At 48.6% G+C, this 24,312-nt stretch overlaps 1 protein-coding gene across 8 annotated transcripts in view; it reads right to left on the reverse strand.

The window, feature by feature from the left end:
* The window catches only part of ZMYND8 (zinc finger MYND-type containing 8), a 115,208-nt gene that overhangs the window by 69,150 nt on the left and 21,746 nt on the right, over positions 1-24,312 (reverse strand). For 7 of the 8 annotated variants that reach the window (XM_061127429.1, XM_061127428.1, XM_061127426.1 and 4 more), the window contains one exon: positions 8,417-8,565. In XM_061127429.1, coding sequence (XP_060983412.1) covers positions 8,417-8,565 — 149 coding nt within the window. Of the gene's footprint in view, positions 1-8,416; positions 8,566-16,636; positions 16,737-24,312 lie in introns of those variants that run through there. The other variant, XM_061127422.1, reaches the window with a different exon arrangement.

Consider the following 24,312-nt stretch of genomic DNA (forward strand, 5'->3'; position numbering starts at 1 on the left):
AAAAGCCAAGCAAGTATGGCAATTTGCCCTGGGAGTCTTTCAACAATGGGCCATGGGAGAATGGATCCGTTTGGAAATGAGTCACCAAAAATGATCATTCAGTTTTTTGAAGGCTACCCCCAATGCACAAAGAATTATAGCGAACAAGAGGCTTTCCTAAAACCATGCTTCTCAAACACAGGAGGCCCTGGTATTTGCAGAGAAGCCACATTACTTACTGAAGACAAACAAGGGCAGAAAGATTGAGCGCGGAGTGCCAATTCATGGGATCCAGACCCCTCCCTACGCCAAAATAGCAAGAGAAATACTTCCCTAATGATGCATTGGAAAAGACCCTGATGCTGGGAGAGATCGAGGGCAAGAGAAGGGGATGACAGAGGACGAGATGGTTGGATGGCATCACTAACTCAATGGACATGAGTTTGAGCAAGCTCTGGGAGTTGGTGATGGACAGGGAAGCCTAGCGTGCTACAGTCCATGCGGTCACAGAGTCAGACACGACTGGGCGACTGAACTGAACAGAATGATACATTACAGAATTCAGCAAAGCCACTCTCTGAAAACAATCCCTCAGAAGAAACTCATTCAGAAAATGCCTATTGGAGACCAGTATGAAATCTTGTTTAGGAAGTATGGAAAAGTCTAGGGGTAAGTGTTCAAAATGACCTGGTTAACTTCCCATGTGACCTTGGGAAAGCTACTCAACCCAGTTTAGCCTTGATTCTGTGGACAACAGGGCAGCCACAACCACAGTGCCTACCTCTAAAAAAAACCTCCTGTTAACAAGCTTTTCCCTGTCCTTCAGTAAAACTTTACAGTTTTTCCCATAAAGATCTCATATATTGGTTAGGGACTGCATGATTTTTGTTGCTGCTGTGAATGGGTCATTTTACCATTACAGTTTCTAAATAGTTATTGTTGGTACAAAGACGCGCTATTAGATTTTTAATACTACTTATATATGCACAGTTCTAATAATTTACTGATTAAAAACTTTTATCATCTCTATAAGTAACATTAGTTTTGTCTGCCCATGTCTAATATTCTTGTATCGCTTTAGTCTTCTCCTTATTTTACCAGCTAGGACCCCCAGGATAACGGGAGAGTGACCACAATTGCAAGCATCCCTCTTGTTCCTGGTTTTTATTATGAGGTTTTAATGTCTCCCAAATGCCTGGTACTTCCACCTTCCTTGATAAAGAGTTTCAGAGATGCTTGCTTAGCAGATCTTCACGAATCAATCCTTCTAAGCCTCCCAACTCACTTCTACTAAGAAAAGAGCTAAGACTAATAAGGGCAATGGTGTCGTTTTTGAGTCCAGTTTCAGTTCAACGTTTAAATAGAGTGCTTTACTTGATTTCCAATGAATAACATCATCGTTACGCTATTCTTTCCATGTTACGTTTCTCAGCGCATCGTCACACACACCATCGCCCTTCTGTCCTCACCATCACCCAGAGAGGCACTCAGGGGAGACACCGCTAGTCCCAGCAGAGAGAGGAGAAAACTAAGCTTAAAAGACTTATCTGACCCCCGAGTGCAGAAGCAAGGACTCCCACCCGGGTCTCCCAGCACTTTGTCTCATCCCTATGCCCCACAGAAGATGAAGCTGGATGCAAAGGAGATTCTGATGATTCAGTGACCCCCTCAGAGAACATTCTCTGTAATTCAAAATAACTTCTGCCACACAAACTTATGATTACCAGGGGGCAAAGGAGGCAGGGGATGAATTGGAAGATTAGGATTGACATATACACATTACTATGTATAAAATAGACGGGCTTCCCCAGAGGCTCAGCGATAAAGAATCCGCCTTCAATGCAGGAGACTCAGGTTTGGATCTTCTTGGTTCAGGAAGATCCCATGGAGAAGGAAATGGCAACCCACCCCAGTATTCTTGCCTAGGAAATCCATGGACAGAGGAGCCTGGTGGGCTACAATAAACGGGGTCACAAAAGGGTTGGACGTGACTGCGTGACTAAACAACAATGTATAAAATATACTACTAATAAGGACCTACTGTATAGCGTAGGGAACTCTATTCAATACTCTGTAATGAACTATATGGGAAAAGAATCTTTTAAGACTGGATATACGTTACATGCATAACTGTTTCTCTTTGCTGTATGCCTGAAACTAACACATTATAAATCAACAATACACCAGTAAAAATTAAAAAAACTTCTGCTAATGCAAAAAAGTAGAGCGGAAAAAAAATCTGAAATTTAGGAAGACAACTAGAAACATAATAGAGGGGGCATGAAAAGATAACGGCATCTAGAGTAAGGGGTTCTCAACTCAGATGACATCTTGGGCTAGGCAATCTTGGTTCTGGGATCTGTTCCTGTGCACTGGAGGATCTGTGGCATCATTCGGGGGCACACCCCCACACACACACGCACCAAACTGGGACAACCAAAAATGTCTCAGGCAGAGGCCTGCTCTCTGCCTAGGAAAACGGTTGCTTGAATTTCTACGGGGGAGGGTGTGAAAGTGGAGGGGCTGGGGGAGGGGAAGACAGAGGAACTACCGCAGAGAGATAAACTGAAGCTATCAAGCAAGCAGAACTATTTCTAACCTGAGTGGGGTCCTCCAGGATGCACTGCGGCTTTCTGCAAGATAGCAGGAAGGCGTCTTCGAGGGCCCAACTTCCTTTCAGTAAGTTAATAATAGAACAGGAAGAGGCATGAAGACCTCAATGAAACTAGAAGAATCAGAATGTGACAGCTCATCATCTCTTGAGCAGGCAACCCAAGTCCTTTCCACCTAACAGAAGCCAGGGTATTGCCCCTTGAGAAGTTAAGTTCCCCTCCTCCATGTTCCTGCCCCTACCTGGCCAGGGGTGGGCATTCCCGGGAGGACCAAGAGGAGGGCGGACCAGGCTGCCCTTTTTTTAGGAGATTTCATCCTTGATGAGAACCAGCTGGCTGGGAATCACCTTGCCAATCAGATGCTGGCTCTATCTGCTGCTTGTAAGTGTTTTCTGCTCCATAAAAATAATCTGATAAATATGCAACACTTTAAAAAAGGAAAGGTAAATCATTTCAGGTAGAATGAGTTATGACTTTTTTCCTCCCCCACGTGCACCAGGTGTGTTCTCAGAGTCAGGCAAGCAGGTTGCAACATGCGTTGCTGTGGGGCTCACTGCAGGCTCCGCGCACACACGTTCTTACGTCCCTGCTCCTTCCCCAGGTCAGCTTAACGAGAAATAGACAGGCTTGTTCTTCGGCTTCTGGAACACCCCACGGAACACCCCAGCCTATACCAGGAGCCAGCAAACCTTCTCTACAAAACGGTTCTATGACGATAGGAGGTGAACAGCTGAGGCTCTGCGGGTCGTGTGGTCTCTACGGCGGCACTGTCACAGGAGAGCAGACATGACTACAAACAAGGTGTCACTAAGTGGACGCGGCTTTGTGCCTGTAAACTTCATTTACAGAGACAGGCGCTGGACCACACCTGGCCTGCGAAAAACCAGAGAACATGTCTGGGGAGCCGGGGGGAGGACCACAGACTCAAATTCCTTCTGGGGCCACACAGGAAACAGAGAGGAAGGAAAACTGTCCTCATTCCAGCCTGTTTTCCTGTATTTGATAAAAATACACAAGGGCTGCAAAATAAAGAAAAACTGCTCAGCCCTGGCGTGTGAGGATGGCATTGGAGGGCAGAGCATCGTCAAGGCCCTTAGGCTCCAGTGATCAGCAGTCCTACTGACGGTCCCCTGATCTATCTTGGCTGTTAATATACTGCTCCCGCCCAACAAGGAACTTCTGTTTTTAAGACAATGCATGTGCTGTGTGCTGTGCTTAGTCGTGTCCCACTCTTTGCGACCCCATGGACCGCAGGCTCCTCTGTCCACAGGGATTCTCCAGGCAAGAAGACTGGAGTGAGTTGCTATGCCCTCTTCCAGAGCATGTTCCCAACCCAGGGATCGAACCCAGGTCTTCCACATCGCAGGCGAATTCTTTACAGCCTGAGCCACCAGGGAAACCCAAGACAACGCATGGGCCCAATAAAATAAGTCCCAGCTCACCTCCTTATGAGTATGTATAGCCCCCTACTCAAAGGAGGCAACAGGGGCCCTGTCATTTCTCTGCCATATCTCATCAAAGGTACACCTAAGGTCATTATGCACAAATCTATTAGCAGATTACTGCTCAATACTTGAATAAGAAAGAAAAGTAAAGAAAGGAGGAAGAGAGAGAGAACCTCCCCAAAGGATTCAAACTCAAAAATGTCCCAAGAACTACAGATAGACGGGTATTTCTCAATAAAGGTCCAGTGTCACTTGAGAAAAGGTATTTCTCACCCCATCTACCCGAGGTCATTCAGCAACCTGACCCTCCTCCACACAACACCAGAAGCATCCTTCCAGGCTCTGGGATGTCCCCCACCCCCAGTTCCAAGAAAAAAGCACTTACATACTTTCTAACCTTTGTTAAGAGGTGAAACAAGATGGTGGTGGCCCATTTCAGGTGGTGAAATCCTGGCGGTCCAGTGGTTAAGAATCCCCACCTCTCAATGCAGGGTACACGCATCTGATTCCTGGTCCTGGAAGATCCCACATGCCCCGGAGCGGCTAAGCCCGCAGGCCGAAACTACTGAGGCCCTCAAGACGATAGCCGTGCCCCGCAACAAGAGAAGCCACCTCAATGAGAAGCACTTGTACCACGACAAAGAGTAGCCCCTGTTCCCTGCAACTAGAGAAGGCCCGCGCGCAGGAATGAAGGCTCACCACCACCAAAAAATAAAATCAGTAAGTCTTTTTTTTAGAAAGGTATTAAAAAAAAAAAAAGTCAAATTAGCGGACAGAAAGGTTGAAAAAAATTAAATACAAACCTTAGAACACGTCCCCTAAAAGTAAAGTGTGTTCTAAAGTTCTTCTTAAAACTCTTAGAACTCCCCTAAAAGTAATGAGTCCCCATTACATGAAAAATGGGTGGAAACATAAAACCCATAACTCTACTTCATGATAAACCATCTCTACCAAAAACGGGAAAATATGAGGGTGGGGGGGAGGGCGGTTATTACGCTAGAACGGTTTTCTTTTCAGAACGCTGGAACACAGAGAAATTTCAGAGTGAAGAAAAACAAGAAAGGGGTGAAGAATTTTGATATATACCAAAAATCAAAAGGGTATGAATGCCTAGAGAGAGCCAAAGGAGAGGAATGAGCAAAGCTGGCAGGGGACGCCACTATAGGGAGGGGTGGGGAGTGCAGAAAGGTAGCACACACAGATCCAGTGTCCAGCTATTGCCGGATTTTTCTGATTTTTTATAGGAACTATAAAATATAAGTTGATATTTGACATCTCATGATCATCAAATGTTGATGACTAACAGAAATTACATTGGTAAAACCTAGCATATGGAGACATACATTTTGCATTTAATTCCATAACTTTTGTTCAGTTTTGTAATCTAAAAGAAGAAAGAAAAGGGAAAGAGAAGGAAAAAAAAAAAGAGTCCAGAAGAATTCTTTTTTAAGGATTTAAGTTACCCTTAGGAAAACAGACTGTGCTCAAGGGAAGCTGCCTCGAGGGAAGGTTTGCATAGTTTATGCAAACACTATAAACTAGAATGAATTATGGGGTCAAGGGTCAGGAATTTCTTTTCTTTACAGTTCAGGCTATTTCTCTGTTGCCAACTCCTGGCCGTTAAGCCCCAGGGAGTTTTAGATGTGAAAAACAAAAAACCACAATCAACCTTAGAATGAGTTCCTCCCCAGTTCAAACTCCAGTTTTACAAGGATGGGAAAGCAGCTGACAAGGTCACCCAGTGGGTTTCCCAGATGCAGTGGGGCAGGAAGGAGTCTGGACTACAGGTCTGGACGCCTTCTCCTCCAGAGACACGGCTCTGCAAACCCTCTCATCACTGTGGAAGATGACCGATTCTGCAGACGCACAGACACGCCCTGCGTCCAGTCACCCCTGTGGAAGATGACCGATTCTGCAGATGCACGGACACGCCCTGCGTCCAGTCACCCCTGCTGCTCTGCTCCACAAGCACAGTGCATTCTATATTCACGAGCTCCCCCTGCGTCCAACTCTGGGGTGACAGCAGCCACTGGCCACGTTCTGGCCACAGATTTACAGATACACCATTGCGGTCATGAGGTTTAAGTGTTAAGAGGACCCGTGGATGAGGAAGAGGGAGAAGAAAATCTGTGAATTGCCTAAGTTGGTCAGATTCTAGGAAGAGAGATGTGAGCCAATTTTTTTGTTTTGTTTTCATGTTTTTCTGTGGTTTTTTTTGTTGTTGTTTAATGTGAGCCAATTCTTCCAGGACAGGAGGAAGTCACTGAGCACACACACACAGGAGACTACCTCTCCCCAGAGAGCACAGTATCTGCTTCCTGACTTCACTGATAACTGGTGAGAGAGGGCTTGCCTTAAATTAAGATTTGAGGATTTACAGCCTTTGTGTTTCTTAGTCTCCAAGCCCAACAGCTCTGGGATGACTAATGGTGGCGGGGGTCGGGGTGGGGGGCAGCAGCTTCAAGACAGGTAGACCTAAGCTTCTTACTTGCTCTAAGGCCTTGGGGAAGTGACTTAACCTCTCTGCCAGTGAGACAGAGACGGCTATACCCTTCCTCACAGCATCAAAAGGCTTATGAAAGGATAGTCACATGGTAAGTTCTGCTCTTAGTATCAGTCTCACCAACACTATTACTGAGCCATCATAGCTCGGTTGGTCAAGAATCAGCCTGCAATGCAGGAGACCCCGGTTCGATTCCTGGGTTGGGAAGATCCCCTGGAGAAGGGACAGGCTACCCACTCCAGTATTCTTGGGCTTCCCTGGTAGCTCAGCTGGGAAAGAATCCGCCCGCAGTGCAGAGGACCTGGGTTCGATCCCTGGGTTGGGAAGATCCCCTGGAGAAGGGAAAGGCTATATCCACTCCAGTATTCTGGCCTGGAGAATCCCATGGACTGTATAGTCCATGGGATCACAAAGAGTCGGACGTGACTTTCACTTTCACTCACTTTTCCAACACTGTTGTTATATGATCTTTCAAATTGCAATCTGAAATTATCTTTTCAATGATCATTTCAAATTGCAGGAATTTACTTACAAGCTATCAGTTTCTCCTCTAATGGGAGTTCCAACTCATTAAACCTGGGCTGACCAACATGGCAGCTATAAACCGGAGGTGGCCACGTAAATTTAAATTCAATTAAAAATTCGGTTGCTCAGGCTCAGCTGCCACCTTTACAAGTGCTGTGGCCACACGTGGCTTGTGGCTCTCACACTGAACAGCACAGGCCTGGAACACTTCCAAAGCTATTTAATTATTTCACAAATAGTCTGTGCGATTATTTCACTTAGTGTAGACTCTCGCTTAACTTTCATTATTTATGTCATTTAGCTCAATTCCTCTTCACAACAGCCCTGCGAGTTTGGTAGCACTAAGATCATTATTCTCATTTCAGAAAATGAGAAAATGAAGCACAAAGAGGTTAACCTGCCCACAGCCACAGGGCAGCAGCAGCGCTGGCATTTCACTGTGTAATTTGGAGACAGAAAATAGATTCATGCACAGAAACGGCCCCCTCTCAGAGTCCCAGGCGTTTAACCGTTGCTCGGTTTCTTCCCGTGAAAGCAACAATCTTATTTTATTCAACCTCAAATCCCCAGGGTCCACTTCCACATCCATAATCTGCACAAATGCGTGAGTACATCCCAAGGAATCTCCTCTGCAATGGTATCAGGAAACCGGGCATCCTGCTTGCTCCATGCTAGGAGACTCAACCTCATGGACCATGAAAGCACCTCTCATCTTTTTAAGTCAGAAGAGTAGCGAGTTTGCAGCATAGAATTTTAGAGCTAGAAGGTCGCTGAGACAAGATATAAGATGGCGAATCAATGTTTGCATCGAGGGTGGGGCCTGCCAGGCGCTGGGCACTCTGAGAAGAGATCAGGACGAATTACCCAAGTCGCGGAGGGCAGTGGGTCGGGAGGGCGGCTGTCTCTCACCACAGTCCTAAACCCATTCTTTTACAGATGAGAAAATTGACACCAGAAGGGAGCACAGGCCTCAGCCATACCACCCGCTCCGGGCAGAACTCCAAGCTGTCCTACCAGCCCAGCCTAGGAGGGCAACACCCTCAGGCCACGAGGGCAAACAGTGCCAGCATGTGAAAAAAAGAAATCCAAGGAAAATCCCCAAATCCTTGGGCACGGTATGTCTGTCTTATCTGGGTCACTGCCCTATCCCCACCAAGAGATCTGAAAAGCCACTGGGAATTTCTCCCTAGGCCTATTTTGAGCTCCCCTTTCTGTCCTATGCAAATGACAGCCAGAGCGAGGCAGCCTCCTAAATGCCAAGCACACGGGTGGTTAGAAAAACAATAGCCTTTGTCCGCACTCCCTCCCCATCCCGCCCACGAGTGTGGACACCATTCCCGGTGGCCTCTTACCTGCTCCTTATTGTTATTGTTCAGTAAGCCAGGTTTCTTTTTCTTTTTAATGGGACTTGTGGATGTGTCCTGTGGCGAGTGGCCATTGGAGGAATGAGGAGGGCTGGGGAACTTTCTTTTCTGGGCGGTTCTCTCTGTGGAGCCAGGATCTGAAAGAGACACAAAGGATCACATATTTTAACGCAGTCAGGACTAGGCCCCGCGGGAAGCGGGGTGTGGAGGACACATTCATTTTGTCCCAAACTTAGTGCCATCTTATTGATCCTCCTAGAATATACTTACCCCACTGTCTTCCTTGCATGTCTCAAAGAGGTAAGATGGTCTTTCTTTTGCATACATAACATTTCTGTGAAATTTGTAATTTATGGCCAAAATACAAAAATTGGGAAACTTCACATAATAGATTTGGGGCTTCTATTTAAAAAAAAAAAAATCAGAGCCTGCAGGGCCTTATACAACCAGACCAGCCACTTTTTAGACAGGCATATGCCCTCTATTTTACCAAAATCCCCACCCTTCCCTTTGTTGATAAAGGTCCGTCTAGTCAAACATGGTTTTCCAGTAGTCATGTACAGCTGGGAGAGTCTGACCATAAGGAAGGCTGAACGCCAAAGAACTGACACTTTCGAACTGTGGTGTTGGAGAAGACTCTTGACAGTCTCTCTTGGACTGCAAGATCAAACCAGTCAATCCTAAAAGAAATCAACCGTGAATATTCATTGGAAGGACTGATGCTGAAGCTCTAATACTTTGGCCACCTGATGCAAAGAGCTGACTCACTGGAAAGGATTGGGAAGGATTGAAGGCGAAAGGAGAAAGGGGCGGCAGAGGATGAGATGGCAGGATAGCACCACTGACTCAATGGACATGAATGTGGGAGACAGTGAAGGACAGGGAAGCCGGCTGTGCTGTCGCCCATGGGGTCGCAAACAGTCAGACGGGACTCAGCAACTGAGCAACCACCACCACCAGCCTTCCCTACTGTGTCCCTGCTGACCAGGTCAGGAACCAACAGCCATGAACTGTCACTCACCTAAAGTGAAAGTGAAGTCGCTCAGTCGTGTCCAGCTCTTTGTGACCCTGGTAGGCTACAGTCCATGGAATTTTCCAGGCAAGAGTACTGGAGTGGGTTGCCATTTCCTTCTCCAGGGGATCTTCCCAACCCAGGGTTTGAACCCGGGTCTCCCGCAGTGCAGGCAGACACTTTACCGTCTGAGCCATCAGGGAAGCCACCAATCACACACCCAAGGCTGATGGCAAAAGCAGGAAGCCGAAAGAGACAGACCAAGAAAAGAAGGCCGCATGCTTTTATGAACATGAAGGCAAACGTAACTCGTGGTAGAAGACATTTATTCATGTTTATCAGGTTAACAAAGTATAACTATGTAAAAAAAATATACCCCACCCACCAGAGTTCCCATGACCCAATCACCAGTAGACAATGTGTTTGTGACTCTCCTCCAAACAGAGATCAACAGAAAACGGCATTCTCACCCAAGGCTCATCTGAAAAACACCAACGCCACCCTCGCCAATCCGTTTCTGTTTTTATTCTCCCCACAGCTCATTTAAACACAGGCATTTACGCAACATCCCATCTTCACCTGCAAAGATCTGAATCCGTTCCATGCCCGATGGCTCTCCCGCTAGCTGACGGAGGCCATAAGGGAACGGCCTGGAGCCCCTGCTATGCTTGAGAAATGAAAACTCCAGGGACCAGAAGAGCATAGGGCTGTGCCAAGAGCACAGGTGGCAGAATGGGATACAGAGTTCAGAAAGATGACTATCTGCGAAGATGGCCTGGTGACGTTCCCCAGCTCCAGGGTGAACTCTCGGGCAAGTCCCAGCATGCGGGCTCTGCTCTGTGTCACCAGCCTGAGTCTGGGATGGTGGCCAGAGCTGCTGGGGCAGATCACCAGGGTCCAAGAGCCGGAGAACCCTCCAGCACGCTTCAGACAATGGACCACTTCTGCGAAATCCCATCCACACCAGGGAGCTCTCTCCACTCAGCAGGCAGGCTGCAGGAAAATCCTGAACAAATGTTCCGAGTGCTGCACTGAGACCAGCCCCAAGAGGAAATGAAACGCTAACCACAGGCACCTTGAGGGAGAAGAGACCTCAGAGCCAAGGGGCCACCCCACGGACATCAGAACAGCGGCCTGGAGAGCCCAAAGGGATGGTTCAGAGGCACACGCAGCTAGTTAGTGGGGAAATGCACTCCAAAGACGTAGCCTAGGATTGGCACGTTTCCCCAGAGAGAACCTCCTCTCATTCCCACAGGGATCCTCACCCCACGTCACCATCACATGTGAAAACGCGCACATTCTCCATAGGGTCTTTGACCTAACAATCTCCTCCTAGAGACAGTCTACAGGCCTGGTCAGAGGGCGGCAAAGCATATGCAACATGATTCAACTGCAGCAGGTGGTGTTATAGCTAAGACTAGAAAGGACTTCCGTGTCCACAAGCTGGGAGTTGGTCTGATAACATTTAGTGGGACACAGTCATGAAGAACCAGGCACCTGGAGACAGACTGACGTACAATAATCTCCAAGCTCCTGGGTCAGGTTGAAGAGCATGAAAATACCAATGACGTTCTCCACAGAACTAAAAAAATAATAATTTTTAAATTTGTATAGGAACACAAAAGACCCTGAATGGCCAAAACAATCCTGAGAAAAAAGAACGGAGCTGGAGGAATCACACTCTCTGACTCCAGACTATATTATTTAATACAAAGCTACACTCATCACAACACTTTGGTACTGACATAAAAACAAGACACATAGATCAATGGAACAAGACAGAAAGCCCAGAAATAAACCCACACACTTATGGTCGATCTATGACAAAGGAGGCAAGAATATACAATGGAGAAAAGACAGTCTCTGCAATAAGCGGTACTGGGAAAACTGCATAGCTTTAGAAGAATAAAATTAGAACATTCTCTAACACCATATACAAAAAAGCAATACATGTCTAGCACCAATAATAGACCAAAAGACACAGCCCAAAAAGGATGGGTTGGTTTGGGTTAGCTTGGTTTTTTTCGGGATTTTTTTTTTTTTCCTCTGTTTTGTTTGGTTTGTTTCTTTTTGAAAAAGATGTTTTCATATATATTCATATTTACATAAGCCTAAAATACTCCTAGTTGAACACAAAAGTATAAGTTCTTAATAGGGACCGGTGGTTGCCTCAGGGGAGGAGAATCTGCAAGGAGTGGAAGAAGGACTTCTTTCCACTGTATATCCCACTCTACCATGTTCCTGAACTACTTTATCAAAATAAGGAAAAATAAAAAGGAAGTATTTAGAAGGTTCAGTGTCACATTTTAAAAAAAGCAGTAGGTGCAAACCAAAGCCAGTAATGAGCAAATGACAGAGGCCTGATTCAGGATAAAAAATGTGACCAGATGTACAGACTTACAATTGATCCATGTGGGCCTAGAGACCCCAGGAAGGAGCTTGAAATTTGTTCTGTGTGAATCTAATAAATCCAAATAACTCCATTTATGTATCAGAGGACAAGTGTTTAACAAAATCGTTTTGGGGGCTCAAAGGAGATGTGTCCCAGAAGAAATGAGACCCAGGCCAGGCAAAAACTGAAAGCTACTGGGCCAAGGTTTTGATTCTGTATGTATAGTTTCATTAGTGTACAAAGTTTGAAAGAGGAGAGCACATGAGCAAACTCAGGCCAGTGGAAAGCTAGGAAAATGTTTGGGGGAAAAAACAAATAACCACTGACCCCTGAACAACAGAGGGGTTGGGCCTTCAACTACTACACAGTTGAAAATCCACATACTGCTATCTCTGCCTCAAAAACAAAGGAACTGATAAAGGACTCACCAAAAACCAGGAAGCTGAAGCAATCTGGATAGAATCAGGACTCAAGCCCTGGTTTTTTGTGATTCCACATACTGTGATCTGTAATCGAACACAAAATGTTCCCCGCACTTAAAAACTGGTAAAATGAAAATGCGTGCGTGCTCACTCAGTTGTGTCCGACTCTTTGTGACCCCCATGGACTGCAGCCTGCCAGGCTCCTCTGTCCATGGGATTTCCCAGGCAAGAAAACTGGAGTGGGTTGCCATTTCCTACTCCAGGGGATCTTCCTGACCCAGGGATTGAACCTGTGTGGCCTGCACTGGCAGGCTGATTCTTTATCATTGAGCCACCTGGGAAGCCGAAAATGAAGAGACAAGCATCCTATGTATTGAAAAAAAATCCACGTGTAAGTGGATCAGAGCAGATCCAACACGTGTTCTTCAAGAGTCAAGTTTAGCGTGTCGATGTTGCTCGACGGAGTACTAGTGGATTTTGGAAAGGATGGCCCCTCCTCATTGCAAGGACAACCCCAACCCCCTCACACCCGCTGCCATTGATGGTCCCAAACACTTCCTGAAAAGCACCCCCACATACTTCCTGAACCCTCCCAGGAGGGGGACCAGCCTCCTGGAGCACCTCAGAGCTGGAGTATAGGGAACAGTGGATGAAACCCACAGCCCAGCCCACACCTGGTCAACCTCTGGGGGCAGAAATGGCTCCAGCTCCTCCCTGGGCCAGCTAAATCATCTGCCTGTGGCTGAGATCTCCTAGGACGATGGTTCCCCATCCAAGTGTTGTCCCCACACTAGCTGCAGCATCACCTATGAATTTGCCAGAAATGCATGTTCTCAGGCTCCATGTCAGATCTACAGAACCAGAAACTGGAGCAGAGCCCAGGGATCTGGGGTTTAAGCAAACTTCTGGAGGATTCAGGAGCATGCTAGTCTGAGATGCTCCCGCATGTGTGTTTGGGAGACAGAGTCTGAGTTCTCCAGTCTCAGGAATCTCCTTTCCTTTCTCATCGCCTTCTAGAGGGTTAGTTTGGGACCCCAGGAAACAGAAGCCAAGAAGGAGGCAAAGAGAGAGAATGAAAACAGCTAAGCAACTTTCCCTACTTCTCAGGGCCTCGGGGACACATCTGTAAAATGGGAGGAAAGGTAAGGAAGGGACCAGACCAGTTCTTCCCTGGAGTCCAAGAAAGTGCCTCAAGGCCCCATGAGCTGCCTGCCACAGTTCCTTACGTGGATGCAATTTCCTGAGCAAGGGGGCCTGAGCCTACTTCACCTTTTTAAAGGTGAATCAACTCTAAAGATCAAAAAGCTACAGGACCAGAGGATCCTAAGGTCTTTTAACTTTGAAATTCTTTAATTCCACATGAAAGAGCAGGATGGAGGTAGGGGGGATTCACTAGAAATGAATATACTCATGAGCCATGGAGAGTGGAGGAAACAGTTTTCCCCAAGGCCACCAGGAAATAAAAGGGCAGGAAGGTCTAACTCAGTGAGAGGAGGGGATCTGACCCAAGGCTGCCCACACCCAAGAGGATCCCCAACCTTCTAGTCTGAGCAAAAGAGAAGAAAATCCCCAATTCTGTTCCCGGTTACACACACAGCAACTTGCTCCGGAGTTAACGAGAGTTCAGTGGCTGTATCCAAGGGGACACAAGAAATTTAACAGACTCCAAACAACAGACACATCTGTCAACAGCAGAGGCTCTCACTGAAGCCTCTTAGGGAGAAAAACTGAGAAATGCCGGTTGGATTCAGTGTCCTTCTGAGATACCAGACAGCAGGCCGGCAGCATTCTGACTAACAGCCTACCCACTCCAGTCAGGCTAGGCCTCTGCTGCTAATAGAATGGTGGGTGGGAACCTTGCTGCAGTCATGGTAACAAAGCTGCCTTGAGGACCTTTTCCAGAAAGCTGAGTCAAAGGTTTTTTCTTTTTTCTTTTTTTTCCCTTTTTGATGATTTAATTCTGACAGGGATATATTTCTAAATGCATTTCATGTATAAATTTGGAATGATGATGACACACAGCTACTGTGCACCAAATCACCAGGGAAATGTTTCACCCTTGATCTGAGAGACCTTCCTGGCAAAGCAGCAGGACCTGGGATGTTATGGGGCTGGCCCCATGCCCACTCCCCCAAAGTCAGTCTGGTTCTGAAGGAGTTAACATGGGCAAGAGAGCAGAGCAGAGAAGAAAAGGCCAGAGCCGTGACTCAGGAAAACAGCTTGGCATGGAGCAGGAAGCAGCAGAATTTCCCCTCCTGTGACATTTCACTAAAATCTTAATAAAATATGGCAAGTCTCCTGGGTATCAGGAACCAGGCATGTGACGCCATCCTCCCTGAACTCGTGTCTTGTGAAAGGCAAGAAATAATCCCGCTCAGCCTTTCCTAGATGTCCCTTGTCACAAGGGACGCTCTCCTTCCAGATAACGCAGTCGCGGGTATTAACAGCTAAGATGTTCTTGTATTGTACACAATGCACCAAGCCCTGTTCAAAATGCCTCTCGTGTCCTTCCCTCTAAGTCACCGGCCCAAGAGCACGCAAGTGGCCGGGCTGGGATTCGAACCCAGGCAGCAGAACTCCGAGGCCCACAGGCTGGGCCCTCACCCCAGGGAGAGGCTTGCCTCAGCTCGGTTGCCAGAAGACTTCCTAATTCAGGGTCTTTGTGTTCAACAGCACGCACTCCTTTTGCTCCAGATCACATGGGATGTGGGGGCTGGGGTGCTCCAGGAACCAGGAGGAAGATGGAAAATTGTGACCGTGTCACTCGCAATGATGCACGCTATTGAAGCACATCTCACCTCCCAACCCTCACAGGTGGCACCACAGCCTGTCAGCATCACAGACCAGGCCGGTGGGGAGTGGCGCTCCACAGCCATCTCCCTCCCCCCGACACTCCTCCCCAGTGTCCATCCATCCATCCATCCAAGCACACCGCCCCCACCCACATCCGGCACCTGAGTCACAGCTGCCCGCACCGCCCCCCCCTTCTCCAGAGTCCAGGAAATGACACACCAATTACAGGGAATTGTCTCCTCCAGAGAGGGAAGGGGCCCCAGCTGAGAGCCGGGCGCTTCCTGGGGAGGACCAGCCCAGTAGTGTGTTTTTATGGGTGTTAAATTTCCCTGATGCTGTCAATGGCGAGGCGGCCAGGGAGGGGCTGAATGCAACAGACTCTCAGTCAACAGGCCCGGACCAGCATGGAAGGTGGGGTGACCCACCGGGAGACGGACAGTCTCAGGCAAACCCGGACAAGCTGGTCACCCTACACTGAATCCGGTCAGGCGGGCGGCACAGGATACAGGGCAGTCAGGACCCAGTCCCGCTGCCACCGCGCCAGAGTGCAGTGTGGCTCGAAGCAAGTTCGTTAAGCTCTCTGTGCCTCCGTGCTTCCTTCCGGCCGATGGAGATGAGGGTACCCCATGTGAGTTATACACAGGTTAAACAGAGTTAATTCATGAGATGCTCATGGATACGACAGCGAGGAAGCACTGGATGAAACAGGAGCTAGTTTTTTTAAAAAGCAACACACATCCCCCTTCTTCCTCATCTTCCTCCTCCTCCATCCTTCTCCAAAAACAGAGCCGATTTCTCCGAGAAAGCGTGTTAAATCAAGGTCACAAATTGTTACGGAAATACCAGCCTATATAAAAAGCGGAGACGGGAAGGAGCCCAGGATGTGATGTCTCCACGTCCATCAGACTGTGCAGAGTCCAAGTTTTCCCCTGCCACAGTGAAGGCAGGGGCGGATCGGAGGCCTGCAGAGGCTCAACCTGAAACCAGGCGCCATAGCTGCCAGCCTTCATCATGGCCTCCTTCCAGCGTGACCACACTCCGCTCTTTCCCCGGAACAGCAGAGCCCAGCACGGCTCATCCTTTCCCAAAGACACAGAGCAGGTACCCTAACAGACCTCCCTCGCCAGGAATCCTTCGGGCCCTCTCCAGCCAGTCATTACATCATAATGAAACAAAAGCCCGGAATTTCCTCCAGGCCCAGAGCAGAAAAGGAGAGCAATCTAGAGCAAAGCATGGGGGCGGGGAGGGGGACAACGTTTCTCTTGCCACGGACCAGGTCCCAGACACGAGGAACACGTGAGTGACTGAAACGCTCAGGTGAACAGTCTGAGGACTGGGGACCCACAAGAGCTGGAAGACACGGCCGCGACCTGGGCCTCCCTAGGAAAGGCCGCCCTGGCCTAAGCTGGGCTCCTTTAAAGGTCTCCCGCATGTGACTGTGAACTTCCAGATCAGGAAAAGAAGGGCTGGAATGGAGATGAGGAAAGGGGTCGTTCTCAACTTGGGGGACACGTCACTGGACCAGAATCCGGGTACCTCAGAGATCCAAATGAGCGAGGGGCAGGTAACCCTGCAAACGGGGCGCTTACCTGCCATTGAGAAAGCTCTGCCGTTCGGAGGGCCTAGCCTCTCTTTCAAAGAGAACAGAGGCGCACACACGGCACACATTCCCGCTTCCGGATGCTCAGCGGCCTCTGCCAGGGGGAGGAGGAAGCGGCAGGGACGGCAGGCTGGGAGTCACGGCTTCCCAGGCCGGCCGGCAGGGCCAGGACAGCCTCGCCTCCCTGCAATCAGGCAGCCCGAGGCCCACGACAGGCCTCCGTGTCCCCCAGGCTTGCAGGCTCTCATTTATCACCCTCAGCAGACAGCGGCTCGGCTGAGCTCAAAGTCTTCAGTGCCAGCACCAAAGAGCCATTTATTTCGCTGATGTGAATAAACACAACGAATTGCATGGTTCTACTTGGCCCGACTGAGAATATCAGAAGGGGGGATGGGGGTGGGGGAATGAAAGTTGGGGTGGCTTTGCATTTTGAAGGTGTTTTTTTTAAAAATAACTGTTTCCAATTTAGTTCTGATGCGCCTCTCCCAGAAATGAGAAAACCATCTTCCCACTGTACAGACTCAGTCTCCCTCTCGCCCACCCTCCTCCCTCTTCACCTCCCTCTCTCTCCACTCTCTCTCCCAATAATGCAGAAGTGGTGATTAATGGGCACATTCATATGTAAAAGATGAACTTCCAAACTCTCCCGGCAAGACTGAGATGGCTTCCACCTAGGGAAGAAGAGGCTGATTTATAAATGAATTCCCTGTTTACCCTTCAACATCTAGAGGCAAAGGCAACCAAGTAGCCCTTTCTCCTTCCCCCACCGCGCCGCCCCCCCCCCCCCAAGCCCAGCTGGGATGAAGCCTCTGGAAAAAACGACAACATCTCAACAGGAATTTCCTGGTTCCAGAATGCCAAGCTCTTTCAGGCTTTACAGAGCGGAGGGAAGGCAGGGCCCAAACTCCCTAAGAAAAAAACCGCTGTGCCCCACCCACCCCCCTCAGCAGGTCTAGGCCCAGAAGGCTGGCATCCAACGTGTGTACACAGACGAGGCCTTTAAAGACCCGCCAGATTGCCACAAAGAAAATGTGGAGGAACCAGTTGCCCTCGGCCTTTACAGCGCAGCTGGCAGAGGAGCAAGGTCGCAGGAGGAGCTGGTCCCAGCGCCCCAAGCCCGTGTGCATTATTTATCCAGGCGGCAGGGACTCGGCTCAGGTTCTGGAAAGCTCAGGTGCTGGTGGGTGGCTTTCAAACTGCAATGGGGAATTGCAGCATCAGAAGGCCAGTTCCGAAACAAAAAGACTGCCGGCCGCCAGCTGAAGTAGCAAAGTGGGCTGGAGAAGAAAGGGGGGATGACAGAGGCCACAGGGAAGGGGGTGGGCAGAGGAAGGAAGAGGCGCTGCCCCTCGGTGGTAACCAGGCAAAGTTCCCCACCCACCCTGGGCGGGGTCTGGCCTCTCTATAAGTCGCCTTAATAAAGACAAAGAAAATTCTCTAGAAGACACCAGAGAAGAAGGGACAGGCCCTCTGGTCACCTCATTGCCTTTTTTCTTTTTTTTTTTTTTTGGAGGAAACAAAGATGTTAGGCCCAGACTGTCACTCAGATTACCCCAGTCAAAAGGACGCCCTAACATCACACGGATATGGAGGCCCCCAGGCTTAAGTGTGCATGTATTAGCACAGCCACTGCAACACGCCTTAAGAGGAAAGAAGGTCAAAGATGGGCAGTAACTCCAATGTCATCCATAGGGGACGGACGCGCTGTCATAAAGTGAAATAGGGAAGGAAGCACGTCTTTATGTACTGGCGTGGGGCAAAATCCAAATGAATAAAGGCCAGAAATAGAACCTGAGTGAAAGAAATAGAAGCTGTGTGGGCTCTGGGTTTGCAAAGGCCTGGAGGAACACCCAGGAAAATCAGCCAGCACGGAACTCCTCTTTGAATGCTTTCTGATCCCGGTCACGTATTTAACTATTTAAGGTATTTTTAAATGGCCATGGGGAGAAAGGGATGATCACAACAAGATTTATGGGGCTCCCAGTACATGCCAGGGACCACGTCTGCAGCCCTACCCCCCGGCTTGCAGGAGGAATTCAGAACATCTCCCACACCCCCACCACCCTCTCCCTACCCCGGCACTAATGAGGAGCTGCTCTTAAGGGGCTCAGGTGTCTGAAACAGTGCAAAACTGGTTCTCAACCCCGTTCCCCTCAGGGGACACTTGGCAATGTCTGGAGACATTTCTGGCTGTCACAACCAGGCAAAGAGAGGGGGTTGCTACTAGGCTCTGAGTCCAGGGGTGATGCTCAACACCCCCACAATGCTCAGGTCAGCTCCCACCCCAGTGAATGATCAGGCATAGGACATGTCACTAGCACCCGATGTTGAGAAAAACCCTGGCGGTAAAGAAACTTCCAGGGAGCTGCCCGGCAGGTCTAATTTTGTGTCAATACACCACCCACAATGTTTTCTGCAGCCATTAAGAAGGAAAATGATGCCTTATGTTTCACCTGGCGGCCCTGACTTCAGATTTCAAAGAGAAGAAAACAATGGGATCAGTCAGTCAACAAATAGTCACTGAGAAACTCCTAGACATCTGGGCTCCCTGAGAAACCACCCAGGGAAGGGCCCTGCCCCGCCGGGAGGACAGCCAGAGACAAACAGTGCTAACAGCTCCCTTCCGAGGGCCACGTATCACCTGTTCTTGACACAAGTGTGGACTGACTGACTCCCCACTGCAGCTCTAGGAGGCGGAGGGGCCAGAGACCCCCGTTCTACTGATGAGGAAACTGAGGCCCAGAGAAAAGCAAGCCCATAAGGAAGTGACTAGTAAATAATGGATACAGAATACATTCCACCTAGAAATACTCAATGAGAAACTGATTACAGATGGACAAAAGGCTGAGCAGGACAAATACCGGGGATTTGTGAATAACACAATGGGGAGAGAGTATAACCAGGAAAGGATCTCTGCTCTTTCTTTCTCAAACTTGCCTTGTGTGATTCACAGCTGATACTTATTATTAAGAAGCTACTTTACAAATCCTCCTCCAAATCCCATGAGGTAAGGATGGGTTTTTGTTTGGGATTTCTGCTGTGGTCCTTGGCCCTACCATATGGCATTTGGAACTTCCCCGACCAGGGATCAAACCTGTGTCCTGCAGTTAAAGCACAAAATCTTAAACCAACGGACCACCAGGGAAGTCCAACGATGATGTTTTTGTACCCATTTCATCAGTGAGAGGTGAAATCACTTGTGCCCTAAGGCTCGCATGTCAAAGCAGCAGGCTGGAGCTCCATCATAGCTGGGTCCCACTCCAAAGACACCACCCCCTACCCTAAATCAGTCAGCTGACTTTTCTGAGGTCCAGGGTGCCACCTTGTAATTCTCCATAACTTAAGGGCATGTTTACCAGGGGGGCTTCCCTGGTAGCTCAGCTGGTTAAAGAATCCACCTGCAATGCAGGAGACCCCAGTTCAATTTCTGGGTCAGAAAGATCCCCTGGAGAAGGGAATGGTTACCCACTCCAGTATTCTGGCCTGGAGAATTCCATGGACTGCAGAGTCCATAGGATCACAAAGAGTCAGACACAACTGAGCGACTTTCGCACACAAGGGCATGTTTGGTGCCAGCCAACGTCAATACAATGCTGTTGTTCAACACGTGGACTTTGGAGCCATACCACCAGATCTAAATCCGAGCCCTGTCACCGAGCCCTTCGGCAAGTGACTTAACCTCTGCGCCTAGTCAACCCAGCTGTCAACTGTTAAGACTCTTCCTTCAAGGGCTGTTAGGAATAAAAGACGTACTGTGCGCACAGCGAACAGGGCATCAAACACCACCAGTTCTTACTGGTGGGTAGCCTCGGTGCCAGGGCAAAGACATGAACCCAGAAAACTCAAACCAGTTTCCCCCAATCATTTTGCCTCCTCACCTTGATTTGCCCCCCAATGAGCCCTTCCTAGCCTGATTCTGAAAAGGGTTCACTGATGGGAAATACAGACTTTCACAGTAAGTCCTCCCAGGCTGGCACAAGTTCAACCAAGCCAGCTTCAAATCCCCTCAGGGCTCAGGATTTCCTCCCAGATCAAAGCAGCAGCCCCCGTTGGTAGCCCACAGACCCAGCCCTGCTGTGACCTTCCACTTTAGGATTCCTCCCTACTCAAGTGAGACTCGGGAAGTCTGGGAGAGCGCCGGCCTCAGAATCCTAGTAATCTGCAACATGCATGAAGAATGCTGGACCTGGCAGGGTCAGGATGGAGGCATGGAAGTGCCTACGTGGTGTCTGGCACACAGCAAGTGCTCTGCAGAGAGCTGTTCCTCCCCTGCCCACCCTCCTCCTGCCTGTTCCTGTTTGGCCCGCCCTTCACAGCGGCCACCATCTTGATCCCAGCCCTGGGACTATTCACTTGCCCTTGCCAGCAGCCTTCTTCAAACCTAAACGCAATAAACCGTCCCCTACTTAAAACCCACAGCCAAGGAAGGGGCTTACTGCAGCCAGCATCTTATCAGGACTCACCACACCTTCAGGGATCTGGCCCTGCCCATCTTTTATCCACCTTTCACTCAACCCTAACCACAAACAGCTTTTTTTGTGGCTCAGCTGGTAAAGAATCAGCCTGCAATGCGGGAGACCTGGGTCCGATCCCTGGGTTGGGAAGATCCCCTGGAGAAGGGAAAGGCTACCCCACTCCAGAATTCTGGCCTGGAGGGTCGCAAAGAGTCGGACACAACTGAGCGACTTTCACTTTTAACCACAAACAGTCCCAAAGGAGCCAGTCTCACTTGTCCTGGCTGATTCTTCCACCTGGCGTGTTGTATGCCCAATCTTCCCAGAGTTGGCAACATCTACTTTTGGCTACAATAGTCACGTCACCTCCCCAGAGAAGCCGTCCCTTACCACCCCAGTCTCCGTCACTTATTCTGTCATCTTAAAGGAGTTCCCGCCCCCCCCCACCCCGCCCCTTCACTGAGGTCATCTCCAGCTGGAAATTATCAAAAACATTCTCTTTTTTACTGATTTGCTAGCTTATTGTGTCTCCTCCAGAACGTGAACTCGATCTCAGTTTTTCTGTCTTTCTTTGCTGTAGCTCAATGCCTGACACCCAATGTGGCCTAGAGGCAGTCCCCAAACACACTGGACCAGCTAAATGAAGTGTGATCACAGCAAACTCCAATTTTTCTTCCCAGGTCTAAGCATTTGTCCTGGGAAACCAAGACAGCCAGAGGGTCTTGGTGAAGTGCACAGGGAAAATTACACAAGAAGGGAGTCTGGCCATTCCAGGGTCTGAAAGAAACTGAAGGAGGAAATTCCCTTTTCAACAGGTACTCGGCCATTCTCACTTCTGGCCTAAAGAGCCCATTTTCCCCAAAGGAGGAGATTAAGTGAGGATTTATATCTTGAACATGATGGGGCCTTGCAGCTAAACGCAATTACAGAGAAACCAAAGGCAGAAAACTCAGATGGCTTTTCTCTGGCCACGCATTTCCTAACTCCCTCCATTCTTCTTGGGGAGAGCTATTGTTTCAGAAAGATTTAGTGTTAGAAAAGAGGAATGACTTTCTCCAAGGAAAACACACTCCCAGCTGGGAGACTCCCCACTGTGATGACTGTTTTCACCACACCTCTTAGCCCAGATTCTCGGCCCTTTTTCTTATCAGACCCTTTTAAGGCCGCATTCTCTTTTCCACGCCTCCCTGAAGGCCTGGACTATCCTGCGTGGCCCTGCAGGACGAAAACTGGGGCCCATCGCGTGGGCACTCATCCATAGGAAGCCAGCAAGATGGGCTCGGCCTCAAAAAGGGGAGAGCAAAAAATGACTTCTCAAGTTCATCTTCCCTCCATCCCACTCAACAGGCATGCGACAAGAGAAATTAAATCTGCTCTCTTCTGTCTCCATCTTTGTTCCCCTGGGCTTCTCAGACAAAAGCATTTTCACCCGGCTTGAGGGGAGTCTCGATTTGAAAGATATTTGTCAAGTGACTCTCAGCAACTAACTAATATATCTGGTCTCAACCCAAGAAATAGCAGCCTGGTTTTAAAGAGGATCCCCATGTTCCTGTGCAGGTATGGGCAGTTACTACAGGCGGGTTAGGGAAAAGGCAAAACCAGGTCAGTCTCACTAGGAAGAGGGCCCATGACAGCTGATGAGATGAGCCAGTGATCTAGAAGAGAAGCAACGGCCAGAAAATCATCTAAGGAAACTGACAGCCCTGGCCTGGGTAGGAGATGGATCCCCACGGAAGGATTCCAGACTGCATCCAGTCCACCCCTCACAGCAGTGTGATTCTTTAGTTATTGATATTTAAAAATTGGGAAAAACTGATCTAGAAATCCAGATGACTAGCTCCTCTTTAAAAAAGAAAATTAAGATCCAGCCACAAAAAGTCCCCATTTCCACATGGTACGATCCTCCAGGCTGTTTCCCCTACCCTTAGGATGGAACATGAAATTCCCCATTTGCCAAGGTTTCCATCATTCTTAACTGTCAAGATAATTAATCGTAACCTTGAAAATCCCTTCAAGGCAGAGTAGAGCAGAGAAGAGCAAAGCAGGTAAACAGTAGGATAAGAGATAAAGGATGCTTTGCAAAAATGACCAAGATCTAGACAATGCAAGCCCAACACAGTATATGTTTTGTTTATATTTTTCTAAGAGGGAGACAAAGGACAGATGAAAACATATCAAACTGTCAACTAGGTTACCTGGCGGAGGATTTCTGAGCTTTTTCTTTGTATACTTCAGCCTGCTGCCAGAAGATGCACTGACTTAATCATTTGTAAAGAAAATTCAGGGACTTGCCTGGAAGTGCAGTGGTTAAGACTCCACATCTCCACTACAGTAGGTGCGGGTTCATCCCTGATCTAGGAATTAATATCCCACATGCTCCAAGGTGTACTCAAAAAAAAAGAAAGAAAACCCAGGGCTTCCCCGGTAGTTCAGTGGTAAAGAATCCGCCTGCCAATGTGGGAGACACGGGCTTAATCCCTGCTCTGGGATAATCCCACAAGCCAGGGAAGAGCTAAGCCCGTGCACAACTATTAAGTCTGCGCTATACAGCCTGGGAGCTGCAACTACTGAAGTCTGTGCATCCTAGAGCCTGTGCTTCGCAACAAGAGAAGCCAACACACCACAACGACAGAGCAGCCCCTGCTCTCTGCAGCCAGAGAAAAGCCCGCACAGCAACAAAGACCCAGCACAGTCAAAGTAAATAAAATTACTTTTTTAAAAAAAGCAAAGAAAATCCAATCAACCATTTTCTTCCCTTACTTAACTTTCTGTCTCTTGGAAGAGAGTCTTCATTCAAAAACCATTTATTGAGCAGCTACTACAAATCACTGGTTCAGTCACTAACTCAGTCACTAACTCTTGCAACCCCACGGACTGTAGCCCGCCAGGCTCGTCTGTCCATGGGATTCTCCAGGCAAGAATACCGTAGTGGGTTGCCATTCCCTTCTCCAGGGGATCTTCCCGACCCAGGAATTAAACCCAGGTCTCCTGCATTGCAGGCAGATTCTTTACCAACTGAGATACGAGAGAAGCCAGTACTAGAAATCATTAGCCCCATATTAAACAGGTAAGAAGACCTGGTCCCTGTTATCAGTTCAAGAGGAGATGCAAAGGGAAAAGAATTCAACAACAGAGGCTGAAGGCTGGGAAGAGGGTGGCCCAACACATCCTGGATTCTTTCCCCCCAGCCAGTGCACGAAGATGCCAAAAA

This window comes from Dama dama, chromosome 23 (genome assembly GCF_033118175.1).
Source record: "Dama dama isolate Ldn47 chromosome 23, ASM3311817v1, whole genome shotgun sequence".
Classification (NCBI taxonomy): domain Eukaryota; kingdom Metazoa; phylum Chordata; class Mammalia; order Artiodactyla; family Cervidae; genus Dama; species Dama dama.